This window comes from Chenopodium quinoa, unplaced genomic scaffold (genome assembly GCF_001683475.1).
Source record: "Chenopodium quinoa cultivar QQ74 unplaced genomic scaffold, ASM168347v1, whole genome shotgun sequence".
Lineage (NCBI taxonomy): Eukaryota > Viridiplantae > Streptophyta > Magnoliopsida > Caryophyllales > Amaranthaceae > Chenopodium > Chenopodium quinoa.
Window position 1 is genome coordinate 3,832,241 of NW_018743691.1, and position 22,112 is coordinate 3,854,352.

The 22,112-nt window shown below is 39.8% G+C and overlaps 2 protein-coding genes across 2 annotated transcripts; one reads left to right on the top strand and one right to left on the bottom strand.

Annotated features, from left to right (window-relative positions):
• Positions 1–337: 337 nt before the first annotated feature.
• On the bottom strand, positions 338–17,872 carry LOC110683907 (protein FAR1-RELATED SEQUENCE 5-like). Its single transcript, XM_021860312.1, has 4 exons — positions 17,785–17,872; positions 17,263–17,340; positions 2,246–3,240; positions 338–346 (listed from the first exon to the last, which is right to left on the bottom strand). Exons 1-4 carry the CDS (start codon positions 17,870–17,872, stop codon positions 338–340), a joined length of 1,170 nt encoding a protein of 389 aa, XP_021716004.1.
• Positions 17,873–19,205: 1,333 nt separating this feature from the next.
• On the top strand, positions 19,206–21,753 carry LOC110683804 (putative pentatricopeptide repeat-containing protein At1g02420). The gene has a single exon (XM_021860218.1). The coding sequence runs from the start codon at positions 19,344–19,346 to the stop codon at positions 20,862–20,864; it is 1,521 nt and encodes a 506-aa protein (XP_021715910.1). The 5' UTR covers positions 19,206–19,343; the 3' UTR covers positions 20,865–21,753.
• Positions 21,754–22,112: the final 359 nt, after the last annotated feature.

Below are 22,112 nucleotides of genomic sequence, written 5' to 3' on the forward strand. Positions count from 1 at the left end.
TTCCTGAAATCTTATGCATGTATATTTTTCCTAAATGCACCCCTCGTGCGCAAGCGATGTGTAATTGTGTTTGTAAGCATTGGAATGAATTATGGTACTTAAATACTTGGATTCCTCATGTAGTTAGATATAGGCAGGCCAGTGAAAGGTGGTGGCTTGCAACTGATATTATGAGGCATAATGGATATGGCTTTCATAATTCAATGGTTCAAGATTGGGCTGAATTTCTGGATGGGTTGCGATGGCTATTTAGGGATGAGGAAGATATGTGGAGTAAGAAAAGAAAGAGAGAGGAAGCTATTCAACCTGGAGGGCCGCATAAAAAGGTTAGGCTAGCTTAAATGCCCTGTAAATATGTTTTTCTTTAATTAAAAAGCAATGTTTTGTATAGAATTGTTATGATCATATATAGTTAAAGTGACAGTGTTCATTTGCTTTTGTAAGGCATTGTCATAAGTATGACAAAATATTATGAAGAAATATATACTAATTTGGACTTATGTTTTTATTTTTGTTAATTTTCTTTTACGTACATAATGTTTGTGAATGAAAAAACACTTCTGAATAATTGCACTATATTATCTCAATAAGGAATATAATTCTTTCGTTCAGAAATTAGATTAATTTCATCAGGAACAGTTTTATTTTTGTCTGGAATTATAATAATTTATGCAGGAATTAACATGCTTTTTTAATCATGAATAATATTTTTTCTTTCAGTATTATTTTTATTTTACTCAGTTATTATATTATTTATGGCAGGAATCAAATCATATTTCTTAGAAATTATTTTTGTTTTCATATTTTATAGTCAGATATTAGATAATTTTTGACAGATAATCTCGAAATTGTAAAATTTAATTCAGTTTTCATATTTTATAGTCAGATATTAGATAATTTTTTACAAATAATCTCGAAATTTTAGTCAGGAATAAAAGAGTAACAGTCATATATTATATATTTAACATTAGTTATTCTTCTATTTTTGTCAGGCATAATAATATAGTAGTCAGCATTTAAAGTATTATAGTCAGATAATAAATTAGTAGTTTCATATAATAGGAATTAAGGTGATTTAAGTTATTCCATTGTATTAAAAATCAGAAATAATATTATTTCTTTCACGATTATTATATTTTTACTCAGGTATTATATTATTTAGGGCAGGAAATAAATCATATCTCTCAGAAAATTATTTTTGTTTTGTTTTTCTAAGGAATGATAAAATTTTATTCAGCTATTCTTATATTAAAGTCAGATATAAAATGATTCTAGACATATATTACTATATTTTAGACAGGAGTTAAATATTTTCAGACTTTAATTAGTGTTATTTGATTTATGTCAGTTATTAATCTCTTTTTGTCAGGAATAATAATATGTTAGTCAGTTTTTAGATTATTTTGATCAGAAATTGCATGAAATTCATAAGGAATAACATGATATTCAAATAGTTTCTTCTTATAGTCAGATATTAGATAAGTAATTGCAGTAATTAATATATTTTTGTCAGGTATTATAGAGTCAAAGTCAGATATTATATATATCATGTCAGTTATTAATCTATTTTTGTCAGGCATAACAATTTGTTAGTCAGGAATTAAAGTGTTTTAATTACATATTAAATATATAATGTCAATTATAAAATTTATTTTCTTCATCAGTTTTAATACTATTTTCATCAGATATTACATGATATTTATTAGGTATTAGTAAAGTTATAGTCAATACTTAGACAGAAATCAAATAATTTCATTTTACAGTCAGATATTATATAAATCATGGCAGTAATTGACATATTTATGTCAGGTATTAAAGAGTTAAAGTAAGATATTATATAACTCCATTAGTTTTTAATTTATTTTTGTGATGCATAACAGTTTATTAGTCAGGTATTAAAATGTATAAATTAGATATAAAGTTTTAGTTATCTATTCGTATATTATGGTCAGATATAAAATAATTATTGTCAGATATAACAATATTTTAGTCAGGATTTAAATATTTCAGATTTTAATTATAGTTTATTATTTGATAATTTTAACTCAGAAATACATATAACTTAGACAGGAATTAGAAAATATCAGTCAGATATAATGTGTTTTATATTAGTCATTGATTGATTTAAGTCAGGCTTAATACTTTTTCCAGGTAAAACATTATAAAAATTCAAGATTATTTTATTTGATACAAAACATATCCCAATATAAAATACAAATACAAATATTAAGCTGAAAATGCTTACCTCTGGTATGGCGTTGCTCATTGCAAGATCTTGATCAGTGAAGATTGATTTTGGTTCAATTCCACACATTGACTTTTTGAAGATTGAAAGCAGCCAAACAAATGTATCAGTCTTTTCATCAGTGATGAATGCACATCCAAACATTGTTGTTTTCCAGTGATTGTTTATACCAACAAATGGAGCACATATCAACCCATATTTGTTTGTTCTGTATGTTGTATCAAAGATTAAAACATCACCATAAGCTTTGAAATCTTCAAGAATTTGGGAGTCACGCCAAAAATAGCTCACAACATTATTTTCTTCTCCAAATTTCAATCTATAAAAGAATGAGGGATCTTGATCTGCTCTTTCTTGAAGGGTGTCTAATATATTTTGCATGTCTCCACCTTCAACCATACTCATTTTCACCCTTGATACATAATTAAGGTGATCTCTCTTAGTATGACCTACACATTCTTCTCCTCCAGCTTCATTGCTTATATAATTATAAGCATCCATTGGTTTAATACCACTCTCAATCATGCTCTCAATTAGTTCACCCATTGGAGCTGATATTAGCCTTTCTGATCTTAGATGATGTCGTTGAACTGCTATAACCAATTCATGATTATGCTCCAACTCATGTGTAACAGCTTCGAAATTTCCTTCTTTGTTTTTCTTGAAACGAATATGGGCTTTGCATCCAGTTCTTGTCTCATTTACCTCCCTATCTTTTCTCTTTTTTGCATCAGTTTTACCCAATATGGGTATTTCCACAGAATTTTGTTCACCTGCTATCTTCATTTTACCCTTTGTATGTCCTTCCTTAGAACATCTAAAATAAAACTCATACAATTTATCATTGGTATCTCTTCTCTTTGTTGATTTTCTGACACTGAAACCAACAGATCTTGAATGAGCTTTGTATAACACATATCCCTCATTGTAGTTTGATACTGTATAACTTGCTAGACATTTACTTATGTTTTCATCCTTGTCATATTTGTAATAATCTGCAACAAAAGTATACATATGAAACATATCATAATTTATTTTTGTCAGTAATTACAATATTATAGACAGTAAATAAATATTTTTTAAATTTATAATACTTATGAATTACCATGTCTTAGTCAGGAAATAGATTATTTAAATCAGGAATTACTAAATACTAGTTAGGAAATAAATCATCTCAGTCTTGTTTAGGATTATATTAATCAGGAAACAGGTAATATTGGTCAGTAATAAAATTATATCATTCAGAAATAATAATATTTGTATCTGATTATATGTAGTTCATTGTTCATTATCTTCAGGAATTAGATTATTTTTGTCATTTATTAGATTTGTTTTGTCAGGAATTAAATTTTGTATGTCAGGTATTAAAATGTTTTGATTAGGAATTAATTTGAGTATATCAGAAATTATATTGTATATTTCAGGAATAAAATTGTTTCAATCAGAAATTAAATTGTAACAATTTTATTAATTTAATTTCAGTGACAAAAAATAGTCAAAATATTACTCAAAAAATAGTCAAAAAATTGTTTTAATAAGAAATTAGATTATAATAGTCAGGAATAAAATTATCTCAGTCAGGAAAATAGATAATAAATTACTCAGGACATAAATGATATAGTCAGGTTTAAGATTATTGCATACAAGAATTAAAATTTAAAAAGTAATGACCTTCCTGACTATATCATTTACCAGACATAACATAAACACTCAAAAAACACGTAAAATCATTTACCAGACATAAAATTAATTGAATAAAATGAAATGAATTTACTAGAACAGAGGTTAATTATAAATGAAAAACATATATTTGAAAAGGCATGACCTTCCCTCTTCCAAAATACTGCACCAATTCACGTTCTAAACATTACATATAAGAAAATACAGTGTACAAGAAACTATATTCAGAAAAAAAAAAAAAAAATTATTGCATACAAGAATTAGAATTTGAAAAGTCCTGACCTTCCCTCTTCCAAAACATAAACACTCAAAACACTCAAAAAACGCGTAAAATCATTTACCAGACATTAAATTAATTGAATAAAATTAAATGTATTTACTAGAACAGAGGTTAATTATAAATGAAAAACACATATTTGAAAAGGCATGACCTTCCCTCTTCCAAAACACTATATTAAGAAACCACAGTGTACAAGAAACTATATTCAGAAAAAAAAAATTTAATATAAAACTATAAATTGCTTCAATTTGAATTTTAATTAATTTTATAAGAATATAACTACTGCTACTACAAAAGGTATATTTTTTTCCATATTATGATCATACATTTGTTAGTTTATTTTATTTTGTTTTGTTATGATTTATGTGTTTATTTTTTATTTTTTTTTTTAGATGGCTAATCATATTGCACACCCAATTGATGCCTTAGAAGATGCACATCCAGCACTAGCTATTGAAGAGATATTATGCATGCATATTGATTAGGGGATTTTTATCCACCAAGCGCCGTTTGACAAGTGGACCAACCAGGTTCCGCCACGCGTCCTCCACGGACCACTTAAGACACGCCACGTGTCCACCCATGCCAAATGGGACAACCGGCCATCAAGGCCCATTTCAGTCTAGAAGCCCGATCGGCCCTAGGTTTACCTTAAACCTAGAGAGTTGCACGCTTCCCAAGGCTATAAATACTCGATTAATCCTCATTAATCAAGGGACGGAATAATTAACGGAACAGAGGAGAAACATTACGGAACACACTAATAACCGGCTGATCTCGCTAGCAAAGCAGATTACCTACATTAAATACTCTCACCTAGAGAGACCTTATTACTTTAATTTCTGTATTAATTACTCCTTAATCAGGTACTAACTTGACCGTTGGAGGCGGAGCTCTCAGGAGTCTCCGTTATTTTGCAGGTACAGGCGTCCGGTTCCAGTCTCGGAATTGTAGCTCTCCCGCAGGACATCAGAAAACCCCGAAACATTTGGCGCCGTCTGTGGGGAGAGTACTTCAGAGATGGCATCCAAGTCTGTACCGACCCCAGAAGAGAGGCGTCCCCTAGACGACTCTCAAGTTCAGTCGGACCATGATACCGAAAGTGAATTTGAAGTTGAAACTCATACAGCTCCAGACGGGACCCTAAGGGCCCGCCGTACCCGTCATACTGAAATAAGGGAACGGGAGTATCTTCAAACAGGAAGCGAGCCAGCAGGCGCACCGCTTGCTCGGCAACAGCCGACTGATGGGTCTGCTCCCATCACAAGGAACGAACTCATGACCTTCATGAGGGGATTCAAGGGAGAGATCCAAGAGTTGATCAACAAAAAACCGCCTGCTTCAGTCAAAGAGCAGGCGGCCAAAAAACCTTCCACTTCACTGAAGAGGAAGCCAGTTCAAGGGCGAGAGGCGACTCCCCATCCTAAATCTAAGAAGCGGGAGCCGTCTGCTCTTGATTTCACAAAACTCCGTTATCCTACGGGAAATAGGAAACCGGTTCGTCATATTCAGGCGGACGGGTCAAAGCAAACGTTCACAGATGCTCGGCACCTGCTAGAGCAGAAGAAGAGTGACCGATTATCAGAGTCGGCTTCTACTTCAAATTTTCAGGACAGTTTGCGAAATGCCTCGATGAGGCCAACTCAGTCGTACCATGAGAGTCAGTCAGGCGGCACCTCCCGTCAGTCTGGCTTTCATAGTGCGCAGGCGGTACCAAATTTACCATTTGTGCCGCAACAACAATATTTTATGCAGCCACCTCCATTTGGTGGACCTGCAGCAAAAAACGTCCAACCTATGGACTGGCAGCTACGGCTGCTTAGACTTGGTGAACAGCCGTCGGCCTTCTCCAAGGAAATTACTGAAGCCGCTCAGCCGGCCAAAGTAAAAAATGTTTTAGTAGGCGCCTATGATGGCACTACTAACCCGGAAGACCATCTGATGGCATTCACCAACCTGATGTACCTTCAAGGGTTGGATGATCCCACTTGGTGCAAGTGTTTCCCAGCAACTCTCAAGGGAATTGCACAGCAATGGTTCGGCAACCTGCCGACTGGTTGTGTAAACAGTTTCAGGACGCTTGCTTACTTATTTGCCTCCAACTTTGCAATGAACATCCCTGCGAAGAAAACGACCCTTGATTTGGGAACAATTCAGCAGGGTGAAAAGGAGGGGCTTCGTTCCTACATCAGGCGGTTCAACCTGATGAGAATACAGATTCAAGGGTTACCGGATGAGGTAGCTTATACTGACTTTTTTAGAGGTCTCAAAGACGGGTCTACCTTCAAATTTGATTTAGTTCGAAAAAGGGTGGCGACTCTTCAAGAGGCCTTGATTGAAGCAGAAGCCTATATACAGGCGACTGATCTGTGTACAATGAAACAGTCGGACGGGAAGAGGTTCGACAATAGAGAAGGACGACAGAAACAGTCGTCCAACAAAGATGAAAAAAGAAAAGGGGTCTGGGCGGCTGATTCCTCTAAACAGCCGGCCAAGAAGAAAAAGGAATTCAAACCATACTCCCCAAAGTATGTGTTTAACAAGGATAACCAGTTTATCCTAAAAGAAATAAAGGGACGGCTCTCAATTGAGAAACCGCTCCCCATGAAGGGTTCTGCGAGCAACCGGAACCAAGACAAAATCTGTGCTTATCATGATGACATTGGTCATCACACCAACGACTGCATTAGTCTCATGCGGTACCTAGACCGCTTGGCTGATCAAGGTGATCTTGACACTTATGTCAAGAAATCTACGGGGAATACTTCCTCAAAAAAGCAGTCGGCCAAAAAGAATCAACAGGCCGACAGCTCCGATACAGATGATGCAGTCGTCTACACCATTGCAGGCGGCTTCTCAGGAGGCGGCCCCACTATTAGGGGCAACAAAGATAATATAAGGCGGTTAGATGTAAATTCCGTTCACCAAGAACGACCGTCCAAATATACATTTCCTGAGATTGTCATCACTGAAGAGGATCTAGGAGGAATAAGGGGGCCGCATGACGACCCTCTCGTTATTGAATGTAAAGTGGCCAACCAGAGAGTTGGTCGAATCCTCATAGATACTGGGAGCTCTTCAGATCTCATCAGCAGCAAATGTCTGTCAAAACTGAAATATCAGACGGACTGCATACATCCGGCCTCCCACCCTTTAATAGGGTTTGGAGGAGGAGTCGTCCACCCACTGGGACGAGTTGATCTACCCGTCCGCCTGGGCGAAAAAGGGGAAGGACGACACATGGTAGTCCGATTCCTAGTTGTAGAGGAACTCTCTGCCTACAACATGATTCTGGGTCGCCCAACCCTGAATAGTGCCAAGGCTGTTATAATCCCGTCACTTATGCTGCTTAAGTTTGAAAGGGACAATGGAACAGTCGGCTCCCTAAGGGGAGATCAGAGGATGGCCCGAGAGTGCTATCTCTCGGATGTCAAACCCACTGCTAAGGCCACTGGGTCAAGTGGAGAAAAAACAGACCTTGACAATGTCAAGGAAAGTGCGCCTGTTCAAGAAACAGGCGACAGAAAAAGAAAGGCGTCCCAGACAGAGTCCGCCAGAAAGGCAAGAAAATAGCAATCATTGGCAGAGGACCGGCCGGATGAGTTACGCCCTCAGCCGGCTGGTGAGCATACGGACCTGATATTAGACGACTCCCGCCCTGACCGAACAGTCAAAGTTGGGACGACTGCTCTGAGAAACCTTGGTGATGACTTTCACAACCTGTTGAAAGAATACAAGGACATCTTTGCATTTGAAGTCCATGAAATGCCAGGCATTAGTCCTGATCTGGCAGTACACAAACTCGCTGTGGATCCGAAAAAGAAGCCGGTACGGCAAAAGAAGCGGAACCATGGTGAAGAAAGAGGTCAGGCGGCCGCCGCCGAAGTCAAAAAATTACTTGATGCAGGGTTCATTCGGCAATGTTACTTCCCAGATTGGGTTGCAAATGTGGTACTTGTTAAAAAGCCGAATGGCACCTGGCGAATGTGTGTAGACTACACAGACTTGAACAAGGCGTGCCCCAAAGACAGTTACCCTCTGCCCAAAATTGATAACCTGGTCGACTCAACAGCCGGCCATGCCTTGATGAGTTTTATGGACGCCTATTCTGGTTTTCATCAAATTCCTTTGTGGAAGAAAGATCAGGAGAAGACGGCCTTCGTCACTGATCAGGGATTATACTGTTATACGGTCATGCCGTTTGGTCTTAAGAATGCCCCGGCTACATTCCAACGAATGATAAACACAGTGTTCTTTGATCAGATTGGGAGAAACGTCGAGGCATACATTGATGATATGATTGTTAAGACTAAACTTCAGAAAGATCATCTGACGGACCTCCGAGAAACTTTCGCCACACTCAGGCGGCACCATGTCATGCTCAATCCCAAGAAATGTGTATTTGGAGTTGAGTCTGGGAAATTTCTCGGATTCCTTATCAACCAGAGAGGAATAGAGGCGAACCCTGAGAAGGTACAGGCGGTCGTTGACATGCAGTCGCCTCGTACCGTCCGAGAGGTTCAGAAGTTAACAGGTTGTCTGGCGGCCTTGGGAAGATTTCTAAGCCGATCAGGCGACAAATGCCTATACTTTTTCCAGGCAATTAAGAAAAAGGCAAGGTTTGAATGGGGGCCGGATGCTGAGGCCGCCTTCCAGAAATTAAAGGTTCACTTGCATTCCTTGCCAAGGCTGGTCAGCCCTTTGCCCAAAGAAAATCTCTACATGTACCTGGCCGTCTCTGATCATGCGTTAAGCGCGGTGCTCCTTGCTGAAAGGGACGGCTGTCAACTTCCGGTCTACTTTGTCAGTCACGTACTGAAAAATGCCGAGTTGAGGTATCCCCTAGTGGAGAAATTTGGTCTTGCACTCTTCATGGCTGTTAAAAAATTGAAGCCCTACTTTCTGGCACATGCAGTCGTCGTGTATACCGACCAACCGATCAAACGGCCCCTTACCACCATGGAGTCCTCCGGACGAATGATCAAATGGGCCATAGAAATGCAGAGTCTCGAAGTTACTTTCGAGCCTAGAAAAGCAGTGAAGGGGCAAGCCTTTGCTGACTTTATTGTAGAGATGACTCGTCCTCCTGACTCTCAAGTTCCAGACCAAGTCTGGAAGGTATATGTGGACGGAAGCTCTACTTCAAACGGTTGTGGAGCAGGCGTCGTATGTCAATCTCCAGAGGGCGACAGGTTCGAGTATGCTCTACGCTTCAGTTTCCAGGCTTCAAACAATGAGGCAGAATATGAAGCTTTACTAGCCGGGATCCGCATGTGTAAGGCGGCCGGGGCAAGGAAAATAGACGCCTGTTCTGATTCACAACTGATAGTGAGTCAGTACAATGGCGAATACGAAGCAACACATCCGGCCATGATCAAATATTTACAGGCGGTCCGACAAGCAGTCGGCTCCCTTGAGGATTTCCATCTGATCCAAGTACCGAGATCAGAAAACAACCAGGCAGATGCACTCTCGAAATTAGCATCATCCGCCTCCTCCGATACTCCTCGAACTGTGTTTTGGGAAGTAATGGAGAAGAGAAGCATCGAGGAAAATCCTATTGGAATTCTAGACAGAAGCTCAACCTGGATGGATTCAATCAGGGCATATCTGACAAACGGTACACTGCCGGATGATCCTCAACAGGCGGCATCACTGAAAAAACGAGCCTCCTGTTTTGAAATGATACAGGGGGAACTGCACAAGAGGGGGCACCTTCAACCCTTCTTAAAGTGTGTTACTCCTGAAAAGGGACGAGAGATACTAGATGATCTTCACTCTGGTTTCTGTGCTTCCCATATAGGTGGTAGGATGCTTGCTCAAAGGGCAAGGCGGCAGGGCTACTTTTGGCCTACTTTGGAAGCAGATGCAATGGAGATGGTGAAAAAATGTGACAAGTGCCAAAGGTTTGGCAAATTAATTCACCGTCCGGCTACTAACCTCACTACCATTCACAGCCCACTACCGTTTGCTAAGTGGGGCATGGACATTCTGGGTCCATATACGCCTGCTACAGGCGGCAGAAGGTATATACTTGTTGCCGTTGACTACTTCACTAAATGGGTAGAGGCGGAGGCTGTAAAGGGAATCAAGACGAAAGATGTAATTTCATTCATTTGGAAAAACGTCATCACTCGGTTCGGGGTTCCCATGTCTATGGTTTTTGATAATGGTCCCCAATTTGAGACGCCTGTTCTCAAAAGCTGGTTGGGAGACCAAGGAATTGGACATTACTTTGCATCTGTCGGCCGTCCACAAGCAAACGGCCAGGTAGAAGCCTTTAATAAAATCATCTCAGACGGTCTCAAGAAAAAAATTGAACGAGCAGGCGGCCTATGGGCAGATGAACTACCACATGTTCTTTGGGCCATTAGGACGACTGAAAAAGGGGCGACTGGAGAAACTCCATTCCTCCTAACTTATGGTGCAGAAGCTGTTCTTCCAATAGAACACTACGAGCCGACTCTTCGAGTAATGCTATATGACGAAGAGGCAAACTGGGAAGCTATGCGCCTGGCATTAGACTCACTTCCTGAAAAGAGGGGCAATGCTGTTTTGCGCCATGAAATCTACCGCCTGAGAATGACTAGATCATACAACAAAAAAGTGCACAGGCGTCCACTCAAAGTAGGGGACTTTGTACTTAGAAAAATGGAAGCAGTTGGTAGGGCTAACGAGTCTGGCAAACTAACTCCCAACTGGGAAGGACCCTACCGAATCTATGCGGAAGTCAGGGACGGTACCTACCGTCTGGAAACACCAGACGGACAACCGTTGCCTCGAACTTGGAATGTAGATAACCTTAAGAAATATTTCTTTTGAATGATGTAAAGTAAAGAGCTACTTAATAAAGTTGGCACTTACTATTCAATTTTGTATTACGAGGGGCATGCCGTCTGTACCTTTACAGTCGGCTACTCTCCATTGAGTTTCACTCTTTATCTTTACAGGGGCATGCCGTCTGTTCCATTACAGTCGGCTACTCTCCCTCGAGTATTTTACTCACAATACTTAGCTAAAAAGTTTAGGGCCTGGCCGATCCTGTAACTAACAGGCGGCTATCCTTCTTTTACTTAGCACATACGTTCACCAAAAACGTACCAAGGCCGCTGGCCGAATGATCAGACCAGGCGCCTAGTCAACTGATCTAACTTTTAAAAACTAATCCGACCTGTCCCAACATTATAGCAGGCGTCCGGCGGCATCCATTCGGATGAAATTCGTCGCAGAGAGCAGCTCCCTTTTGGGTGGAACATTGTTCTATAAACTAATTACACGGCACCTATACGACTGTCCCAAAGGGCAACCACGTAGCCGTTTTTGAGACAAGGATAACTCTATCACTAACCAAACCAGTGGTAGCAGTTGACATCTGAGTCAGATGACCGCCTGTATTACTTGGGATAAATGCAGGGGGTACCTATTGAGTTAATAGCCAACAAACATTGGCGAATCAAGGGGTCTAGCCGGCCTACGCCGCCTGGTACCTCTACTTCTCAAACAAAAGTGACGGCGACTGAGTAACTCCAAAGTTAACTCATAGTCACTCCTTCAAATTTGGTATGGAACCTAAAAAGTTTGAGTCGTCCGCCTGTTTTATACAAACAAGGGCACTCGAACCCCTATTCCTACTGGATAACCTATTGAGTAAATAGCCAACAAACATTGGTAAATCAAGGGGTCTAGCCGGCCTACGCCGCCTGATACCTTTACTACTCAATCAAGATTGTGACGAAGACTAAGTAACTCCTATGTTAACTTAATAGTCACTCAAACTTAGTACTGAGCCTAAAAGGTACGAGTCGTCCACTTGTTTTTAATAAACAAAGGCTCTCAACCAATACTCTTGCTAGGTTAACAAATAACAAATTAGAGGCCAACATTGGCAATAAAGGGAAACAACCGGTACCCGCCGCTTGTTTTCCTACTTAAATTCCTTGGCTACTTGGTAATTCTATTTACTTGGTCAAATTGAATAAAGAGTTCGAATACCGATTGATTAAATGGCCGACTGATCATCTATCCTGGAAACAGACAACCAGTCGTCCAGGGGCATAGGCGGCATACTTACTATTTGTACCTGTCTTAACGTTCGGCCATACACAACAGTCTGTCTAGTGAGCAAATTTCAAATACTTAGACAAATTTGAACAAAAACAAAAAATTTGATTAAAATGAGCCGGCCATAAAAGACCAGCAGAATATTCAAAACCCCGGCCCCCTGGCCGGGTAATTACAAAGCAAACGGCACGCAGGCCGTGAAAAGAAAAAATATACTTAAAGCTTAAGAAGGGGGCAGTTCAGTATCAGCAGCAGCCGCCTGGTCAGCACTCTTCTTGCTGGACTCGGCCTTCGCTGCATCATCTTTTGATGCCTTTCCCCCAAGTGGCACAAGCGCCACAACAGGCTCTTCCTCCTCCAACGCAACGTCCATCGCCTCTTCTTCAGCAGCCGCCAGGATCTGTTGATTATATATTTCCGAACACTGGCGGTACGTTCTTTCCCATGAGGCAAAGTCGGCACTGGGGAACAGTCGTTCCCAGGTCATGCGTTGGATTTGGGCGGAGTCTTCCACCATCTCCCGGACGAGCTCTTGTTTTTCTTGCTCGGCCTTGTCCGAGAGCTCTTGGGTAAGACTCTTCTCCTGGTTCACCAGGCGTTCTTTTACGTTAGCCAAAGATTTCTCCATGGCTTCGTAAGAGTGCATTTTCTGGCGAAGGGGTTTCAGCTCGGCTTTAAATTTGGTGACGGTCCCCTCCAGCTCGTCAACCTTCTTTTGGGCCGCCTCTAGCTGAGCCCGAACAGCGGCGGTCGCCTGCGCCTGATAATAAAGAAGATCAATGGTCAGTACTTCATTTTGGGCAATTTGAAACATTGCTTTATCACAGCTGGAGGCGGCCATAGCCTTTGCGGCCTTTACCTCTTTGTTTTTCCGATCAATCGGCTTGCGAAGGCTGTTGACTCGGAGCAGGGCCTAAGTACAAAGAAAAACAGGCGTCAGTTTCCAATCATAAGGGTTAACAGGCGTCCTGGAACTTCAAAAGGGTATACCTCAGCTAGGATCCCCGAAATTCCATCGAGGTCAAGGGTGCCGGCACCCTTGACCGCCTCCCTGTCAGAGGGAGGAACTACTTTAACCATTGACTTGGCTACCTCAACCAAGTCAAGTCCCTGGGGGCCGGCTGCATTAAGCAGAAGGAAAAACAAGTTAGACCTAATCAAGAAGGAAGCAAGAGTGAGTTTTTACAAGCAAGTGTCCATACATCTAGGCGGCCCCGCCTGGGTTTTTGAAGAAGTGGCCGGCTGCTTCTCAGCCGCCACTGTTTTCCTGGAAGACCCAGGAGAGCTTGCAACAGTCGTTCTCCGGGCCTTGGGGTCCGGCTGTTGCGAGGAAGAAGCCCTTGGAGTGCCAGACTGAAAACAAAAAGAGTTAGTATATGCATAATACAACTTAAAGGGGAAGAGTTTTCAAAGCTTACCAAGGGTGCCTCCTTGCTGGGGGAGTCGGCGTACGACTGCTTCATTAGCGAAACCCGCAGCATGGCCGCCGCAGTCTTAGATGCTGTTATTTTACTCATGGCGTCGGCTGAAAGAAATAAACAGCAAAGTTAGTAAAAATCCCAAGTAAACAAGGCGTGAGAAAACAGAGTATTCGTCAGGCCGGCTACCTCTAGAGCACCGACTGCCGAGGCCACAGGCGGCCAAGAAGTACTCATCATAGAGCCACTTGAAGCTCGGGACGCAGTGTAGGGGTACTTGCTCTCGTACCCCTGAAGTAGAGTTCACCCTAGTCTCTACTTTGAAGAGTCCTTTGTCTAGGATCTCTCTTTTAGCCTTTGGGGGAACAGGCGGCATGCTGCGGCCGCCTGCAAGAAGAGGCGGATCTCTGTTCCACTTGTTAAAACGTTTGTTCAGCTCCGTGTCTGAACTCTCGATAATAAGGAAGGTGTTCCGCCAATCCTTCCATTTGTTTGCCTTACCTCTCGTCATGAGGTAACCCCTGTGGCTTGTTAGTTGATACCAGCCGGTACCTCCCAACTTAGGGGTCCGGCTGAGATAGTTCATGTGGGCGAAAGCCTCAAAACTTGGCTCCACCCCGTTCAGTTCGCACCCGGCCACATAGCCGAGTACGTTTACCCAAGAGTTGGGGGCTAACTGCCATAACCCCAGATCATACCCATCTAAAATCCGCTGAACAGCCGGATGTAATGGGAAGCGCAGACCAGCTTTGATGGCCGCCACATAGCAGCCAAAACAGCCGTCACCATAGCTGGTACCAGCCGGCCAGACGACAGTATCTTCTGGATCCGGCACAAACAGTAAATACTCCGGGCTCATTTTGTGGTTAGCAATAAAGCTCGCCACGTTGTCTCGCATGGTTGCGATCCGGCCCCGGGGCACCCTGCAGTAGTAGGGGGTGTTTTCCTCTCTGTAAGAGGCGGACGGCTCTGCCCAATTATCCCCCTTCTCCACTGCATGGGAACTTCTCGCCTCTTGTAGGCGGTTATGTTTTTCTTCTGAGTCAGAAGAACTATGGTCAGAAGAACTATGGTCAGAAGAACTATGGTCAGAAGAGCCGCAATCGGACTCGTCCCCTGACGAGTCCGAAGAGGACGACGCCTCCCCTCTCCTAGAGGGGCCCGCCTCCTCTCCCTTAGAAGGAGCAGAAGGTAAATTAGACATGTCCACGGTTAGATGAGAAGGGAACACCTTGGTCCCTCTCTCAGAACTGTCAGCTTGACAGTCGCCTCGTTCCACATCTGGCGCCTGGTCAGATGTTTCGCTAAGGAGTACCCTTTGGGAGGAGCCGTCTGAGTTTGATATTCTAGCAGTCTTTTTTGTTCTGGCCATCACGTTCTGCATAGACACAGATTCAGTCGGACTTTGTATAAAGGGCAAAGATGGGTCCAGAAAAGGGCAGGCGGCACTCCTAGTCCTAGATTCAGCCGTCCCCGGTGACCGGCTGATCACTAACTTAGGGCGTGTCGTGTGCTTCCATGGTGCCATTTCAAAAAATAAAAAGAAAATTAAGAGTAAGAGAACTGAGTTACCTGAACGGATGACAGTTGATGAAGTCCTGAAAGTTCGGGTCAGTCGGCTTGTCAGAACAGGCGGTAGGCAGAAAAAGTCCGAAAATGTCAGATCAAGTTCAGGGGTCCGAATGTTCTCGCAAAAATTCTCAAATGTGAAAATGACCGAAGTCAGCACTTCCTTTTATAGGCAAAATGAGAAGGCGAAGGGTCGCTTCCGAATTCAAATTTGGGCGGGAGGATCTCCCGGCCGTCTGCAAGGTGACACCTGTAACGGGCCGTCGCCTGTCACCGTGCGACACCTGTCACAGGCGACACGTGACCAGTCGCGTGCCACCTGTGAGGGGCAAATGATTAGGGGATTTTTATCCACCAAGCGCCGTTTGACAAGTGGACCAACCAGGTTCCGCCACGCGTCCTCCACGGACCACTTAAGACACGCCACGTGTCCACCCATGCCAAATGGGACAACCGGCCATCAAGGCCCATTTCAGTCTAGAAGCCCGATCGGCCCTAGGTTTACCTTAAACCTAGAGAGTTGCACGCTTCCCAAGGCTATAAATACTCGATTAATCCTCATTAATCAAGGGACGGAATAATTAACGGAACAGAGGAGAAACATTACGGAACACACTAATAACCGGCTGATCTCGCTAGCAAAGCAGATTACCTACATTAAATACTCTCACCTAGAGAGACCTTATTACTTTAATTTCTGTATTAATTACTCCTTAATCAGGTACTAACTTGACCGTTGGAGGCGGAGCTCTCAGGAGTCTCCGTTATTTTGCAGGTACAGGCGTCCGGTTCCAGTCTCGGAATTGTAGCTCTCCCGCAGGACATCAGAAAACCCCGAAACACATATTTTCCCTAGGTGCACCTTCAAAGCCCAGGCGATGATTAATTGTACATGTAAATATTATAATGAATTATGGTATTACAAATTTTAGATTCCAGAAATAGTAAGAAGAAATCATAATTCAAATGAATGGTGGGCTGCATATGACATTAATTATAAGGCATAATGGTTATGGTTTTCACAATGGGATGGTGCAAGACTGGGCTGAATTTCTTGATGGATTACGTTTAATTTTTGCGGAAGAAGAAGCCAACAAGAGAAAGAGAAAAAGAGAAGAGGCAAGCCAACCAGGTAGAGAGGAAAAAAGAATTAAAATAGAGGATGTTATTAGTAGCTTATGTTCAATGTTTTGCACTTTATTACATTTGAATTAAAAAACATAACATTTCAGTAATATGTAATTTTTTTTAAATTTAAATGATTTTATTTTATTTTTTGTTTTGTATGACGTTATAAAATAATTAAATATTTTTTGAAATTTATTATACTCAGGAATTAGCATATTTTAGTCAGGAATTAGATATTTTATATCAGGTATTACAATATATTAGTCAGGAATAAAATTAACTCATTCAGGTTAAAGATAATATTAGTCAGGAAACAGATAATAATAGTCAGGAATTTTATTATCAATACTATATACAGTAATTAAATGTTTTTAAATTTATAATACTTAGGAATTAGCATATGTTAGTCAGGAATTAGATAATGTTGGTCAGAAAACAGATAATGATATTCAGTTTTAATATAATAATATTCAGATATATCATAGCATACAGAAATTTTATATATTTATCAAATCAGAATTATTTTTTTTGGTCAGAAATTACAATATATTAGTCAGGAAATATATTATCTTAATCAGGAAATAGATAATGATAATTAGAAATTATAGGAATTGGAAAGAAAAGAAATTATATTAAACTGGAAATAGAAAATGATAATCAGGTTTAATTTAATAATAGTCAGTTTTAAAATAATTATAGTCAGGTTTACATTATTTTCACTAATTTCCATATAATTTTTTTTAGGAAATAGGTTTCCATAGGAATAAAATTAATTCAGTCAAGTTTCATATAATATTAGTCAGGAATTATATTGTCTGCAATTACATCAATAAATTACAGAGCATTTAATAATTTTACAGAACATTTAATTATCAGTATACCTATTATACTTGCAGCATCTTCATCTCTTTCTTCATCATCTCTTTCTTCATTGATATTGTCTCCTAAAATTACATTATCTGTTGCATTCATCATTAGTGTTAGTATATTTGGATTTCACTCTAAAATTATCAAAAAACTGGATTAAAATTAAAATTAATTTTCTGCGACATGTAATATATACAATTCGTGAAATATAAATTAAGCCTGATTTCAAATTCGATTGGAATATAAATTAAGCCTGATTTTCAAATAAGTCGAAATTAACTACGATCTGAAATTCGATTGGCGTTGATTGCATATAATAAGTCGAAATTAACTCGAATTTAAATACGATCTGATATTAAATCGAAATTTACTACGATCTGAAATTCAATTTGGCTTGCGGCTTGCATGCGAATTATAAGTAGAAATTCATATTTCAAATTCACTATGATACAATCTGAAATCATGAACTATGTAATTTGAAATTCTTAAATATGATTCGAAATTACATACAATCAAAATGATGAACTGAATTGTACCTTTTTCAGCAGTAATTGAGCTAGAAATTGATTCTATCGGTGAATCAGAATCTCCTTCAATCATCATTCTATTGTTTGATTTCTCCATTTTTTTATGAAATTTGAAGATTTGAATTCTCTGAAATTTGAGGAAATGAAGTGGTTGAAATTCGACGAAATGAAAGCGTTCGAAATTTTCAGTAAATGACGGCGCACGAAATTTTATGAAAATGATGAAAACGAAATGTTCAGACACTTTATAAAATGGCGCGCGGGCTTTGGTCGGGTTGATCAGGCCCGCGCCTTTTTAAATAAGGAGCCCGGACTCACGTGAGTCCAGTCTCACGCAAAACGCTTTGATTTTTTTTTTTATATAATTAATTAGCTTCTAAAGTCTCAATTTATCTTCTAATTTAACATTTATTCATTACGGTGTATAAATTGGATTAGACATTTCTTTGGGTTTGAATTGTAAGTTCTTAGGATTTAAACCATAGAAGTATTTTTTTTAGGTTTGAAATACATAAGTTTTTTTTTTACTTCTTCTTTTTGTATGAATTGTGTTCTTCTAAGACGCACATCTTTAATTTTTGTTTTAGAAGGAAAACGTCAACCTATTATATTATTGCAAATCAAGCTCCATCAAAGTGAAGAGACTTTGGAGAACGGACTCATACAAACATGTTTATAACACTCATATGTGTCCCATCTAGCAACTGGATGAGCTAAGGTGTAGCCGCCTCTTTTAACATGAGAAATCACAAAGACCTACACATTTAACATTTAATGAAACTAGTATTATTTGCAAAACATACAATTTGACTTGAAAATAATCCAGACTAAGGATAAAACACAAAGAACGTGGACCACACGTTGCCTTTTCTTTTACTAAAATAGAAATTATGGGAAGCATCATGTAATGACCTTCGAGTATTAGTCTAACACTACTCATCTGGTACTCCATAGCTAGGAGCCTAGAAAGCATCATGTAATGACCATCGAGTATGACTTCTGTGACTTTGTCCCACATCATGTAATGACCATCGAGAATGACTTTTGTGACCTTGTCCCACACTTTATTGTATTGGACTCATGAATTGACTAGATCACTTAAATCAATCACTTAAATGTAATTGTATTTTGTATTAATTTCATCATCAATATATGTTTTTTTCATTTTTGGTCTAATACGTGTCGCTCTAAGGAAAAACAAACACTAGTCATGTGCACATGCACATTTATTGGGGCAAAGTTGTCCGCTCAGTGTAGATTAGCGAATCAAAGGCAAAATGTAAGGGTAAATTGAGTAGGACACTATAGATAAAAATTTCAAAATTTTTAAGCACTTCTAATTTAGTTCTCGGTGCTTTTATAGGTTTGGGATATCGTTATAAAACGAGCGTACCATAGGTACGCACCCTATGCACCGGCTGCATAAAACAAGCATCGGAGTGTGAAAGGGGTAAAAAAAACCGAAATGTACAATAGCAACTAGCAAGTGAAAGTGAAGAACGATTTCAAACCTAAACAGACCACAATACAACTCCCCCTCATTCCAAACCTTTTCAGCCAACACAACAATGGCTCTAAAACTCCTCCATTATCAGTCGCCATTAAGGTATGCTTACTTCTCTCTTTCTCTCTCTTCTTTACAACTTCGACTCTTTTCATCAGAAAAAACCCCGTTTGATCATGAAGTTGACAAAGTTTTTCGCATAATCAATGATTCATCTTCACCCCAGAAACTGAAACAATCCCTAAATTCAAGTGGGATTTCTTTATCAAATCAACTTATTGATAAAGTTCTTAAAAGGGTTCGTTTCAGTCATTCAAACCCACTTTTAGCTTTAGAATTCTTCAAGTTAATTGGAAAAAGTAAAGGGTTTTATCATACCCAATTTTCTCTTGATACAATGCTTTATGTTTTAGGTAGAACTAGGAAATTTGATCAAATTTGGGAGATTTTGAATGATGTTAAAAGGGAAGATCGTAGTTTGATTTCTCATAGAACTTTACAGGTTGTTTTAGGTAGAATTGCTAAGGTTTGTTCTGTTAGACAAACTGTAGAAGGGTTTAAGAAGTTTAAAAGACTTGTTCCTGAATTTGATACTAGTTGTTTTAATGCATTGTTGAGGGTTTTGTGTCAAGAGAAAACAATGGTGGATGCTAGAAATGTGTATCATGGTTTGAAGGGTCAGTTTAAGCCGAATGCAGTGACTTTTAATATACTTCTATCAGGGTGGAGGTCGTCGGAGGAGGCCGAAGAGTTTTTCGAGGAGATGAAGGAGTTGGGTGTGAAGCCGGATGTTGTGACTTACAATAGTTTGATTGATGTTTATTGTAAGAGTGGAGAGGTTACGAAGGCGTACCAATTGTTTAATAAAATGCAAGAGGAAGGGATTTGTCCGGATGTGATCACATATACGAGTTTGATTGGGGGTTTGGGTAAGGCAGGTCAGCCGGATAAGGCTAGGGATGTGTTGAGGGAGATGAGGGAGTATGGATGTTACCCGGATGCTGCAGCGTATAATGCTGCTATTAGGAACTATTGCATTGCTAAGAGGCTTGGTGTTGCTTTTGAGTTGATGAATGAGATGGTGGCCAAGGGGTTGAGTCCGAATCCAACTACGTTTAATTTGTTTTTTAGGGTGTTTTATTGGTCGAATGACTTGAAGAGTTCTTGGAGATTGTATCAGCAGATGAAAAAAGACGGTTGCTTGCCAAACACGCAGTCCTGTATGTTTTTAATTAGGCTGTGTAAGAGGCAGGAACAGGTGGATATGGCACTTGAGCTGTGGAATGACATGGTGGAGAAGGGGTTTGGATCGTTTATATTGGTGTCTGATGTTTTGTTTGATCTGCTTTGTGACGTGGGGAAGTTGGTTGAGGCGGAGACATGTTTCTTGCAGATGATAAAGAAGAGACAAAAGCCAAGCAATGTTTCTTTTAGAAGAATTAAGGTGCTAATGGAATTGGCAAATAAACATGAAGCCTTAGAGAATCTATCACAGAAAATGGCTATTTTTGGACCACCTATCCAAATTCGCAAGCCAAATGAGAACTTTGACGATGCCACAACTTTGCGATCAATTGCTCGTTGAGTTAGACTGAGATGTGATAGTTTGAATGTATCAAGTCGCTACGGCTTTTCTGTGTTGAGCGTGTGACCCTTCCATGGCTTATATCCTTTGATATTAATTATGCTTTGATGCTCGCAGCTGTGTTGATGAGGAGTCTTTTGGTTGTTTATTGGCTCAACAGCTGAAAGCAGAGTTGTTAGTGTTGGATGAAGAATTGTGTATTTTTTTGAACAATCACGGCATAGAGATTCAGCCATTCAGGGGCTCACATTTCTATCTGCTTGTATGGCATGCTGAGCAAACAGCTGATTCACTGTGATGGCCAGCACTGTCCCGTGCTGCTGTTTTTAGGCAATGCTAGCAGCTAATTGTCTCACGCGTTTGTTTAAATAAGTATGTCTGTGAGAAGCAAGCATATGGACCAATCTATTTCCAACTTCCTCAAGGCCTGTGCTTCCAGAAAAGCTCAAAGCAGCAAACCTCAATGCCGGAAACCCACCCAAAATATTTTCCACATGGTAGATTCACCCCAAGAAAAAATGTGTTAGTCAGGACACCCTATTTCAGCATACCCATTGAATAATTAACTGTTTCTACAGTTCTACCAGTTCTACCTCTTGGTGCTTGTAAGTTGTAACAAATATCCCAATTCTCCTCATAGTTGCTTGGTGGGCTTGCTGCAAATTATTAACCTGACCTTTGGACCACCAAATGGAGCTGATACGGTGCTATCAAAGAGGTTTAATGTGTACACATACTGGCGCATACTGCAGTTTCTGCTATAAAAGATGTTTACTGGTAATCATTATATGTAAATGTAACTAACATTTATGGAAAAGCAAGAGACAGCAGGATGTTCCAGATGATATTGAATCACCCTAATTGATTTGCAAGTTATGGTTCTTTGTCTTCTTATTATTTTTGAGTTGTTTCATCTATATTAAACTGGTTTTGATCATTACTCCGTTGTATTCAGTATTTCAGTTTTTGTATAGTTAATTTACAATTGTGCAGTGGCATTCAAACATTTTGTACAATAAATTTGTGCAGTGGCATTCCATTTTTTTTGCGCGATAAATAATGTTATTCATCGATAGGGAATGAACATTAAAAGGCGTATAAAACATGGTCAGATGTAGAAGTAGACATCGGAGTTTTGAAACAACCTTCAACTTTCCACTAAATTATCGTCGAACATTCCTTAAAAACTGAAAAGTGATAATAGAAAGAAACCCAAGCTTAAGGGGAAGATTGACCTTTAGTTTGAGA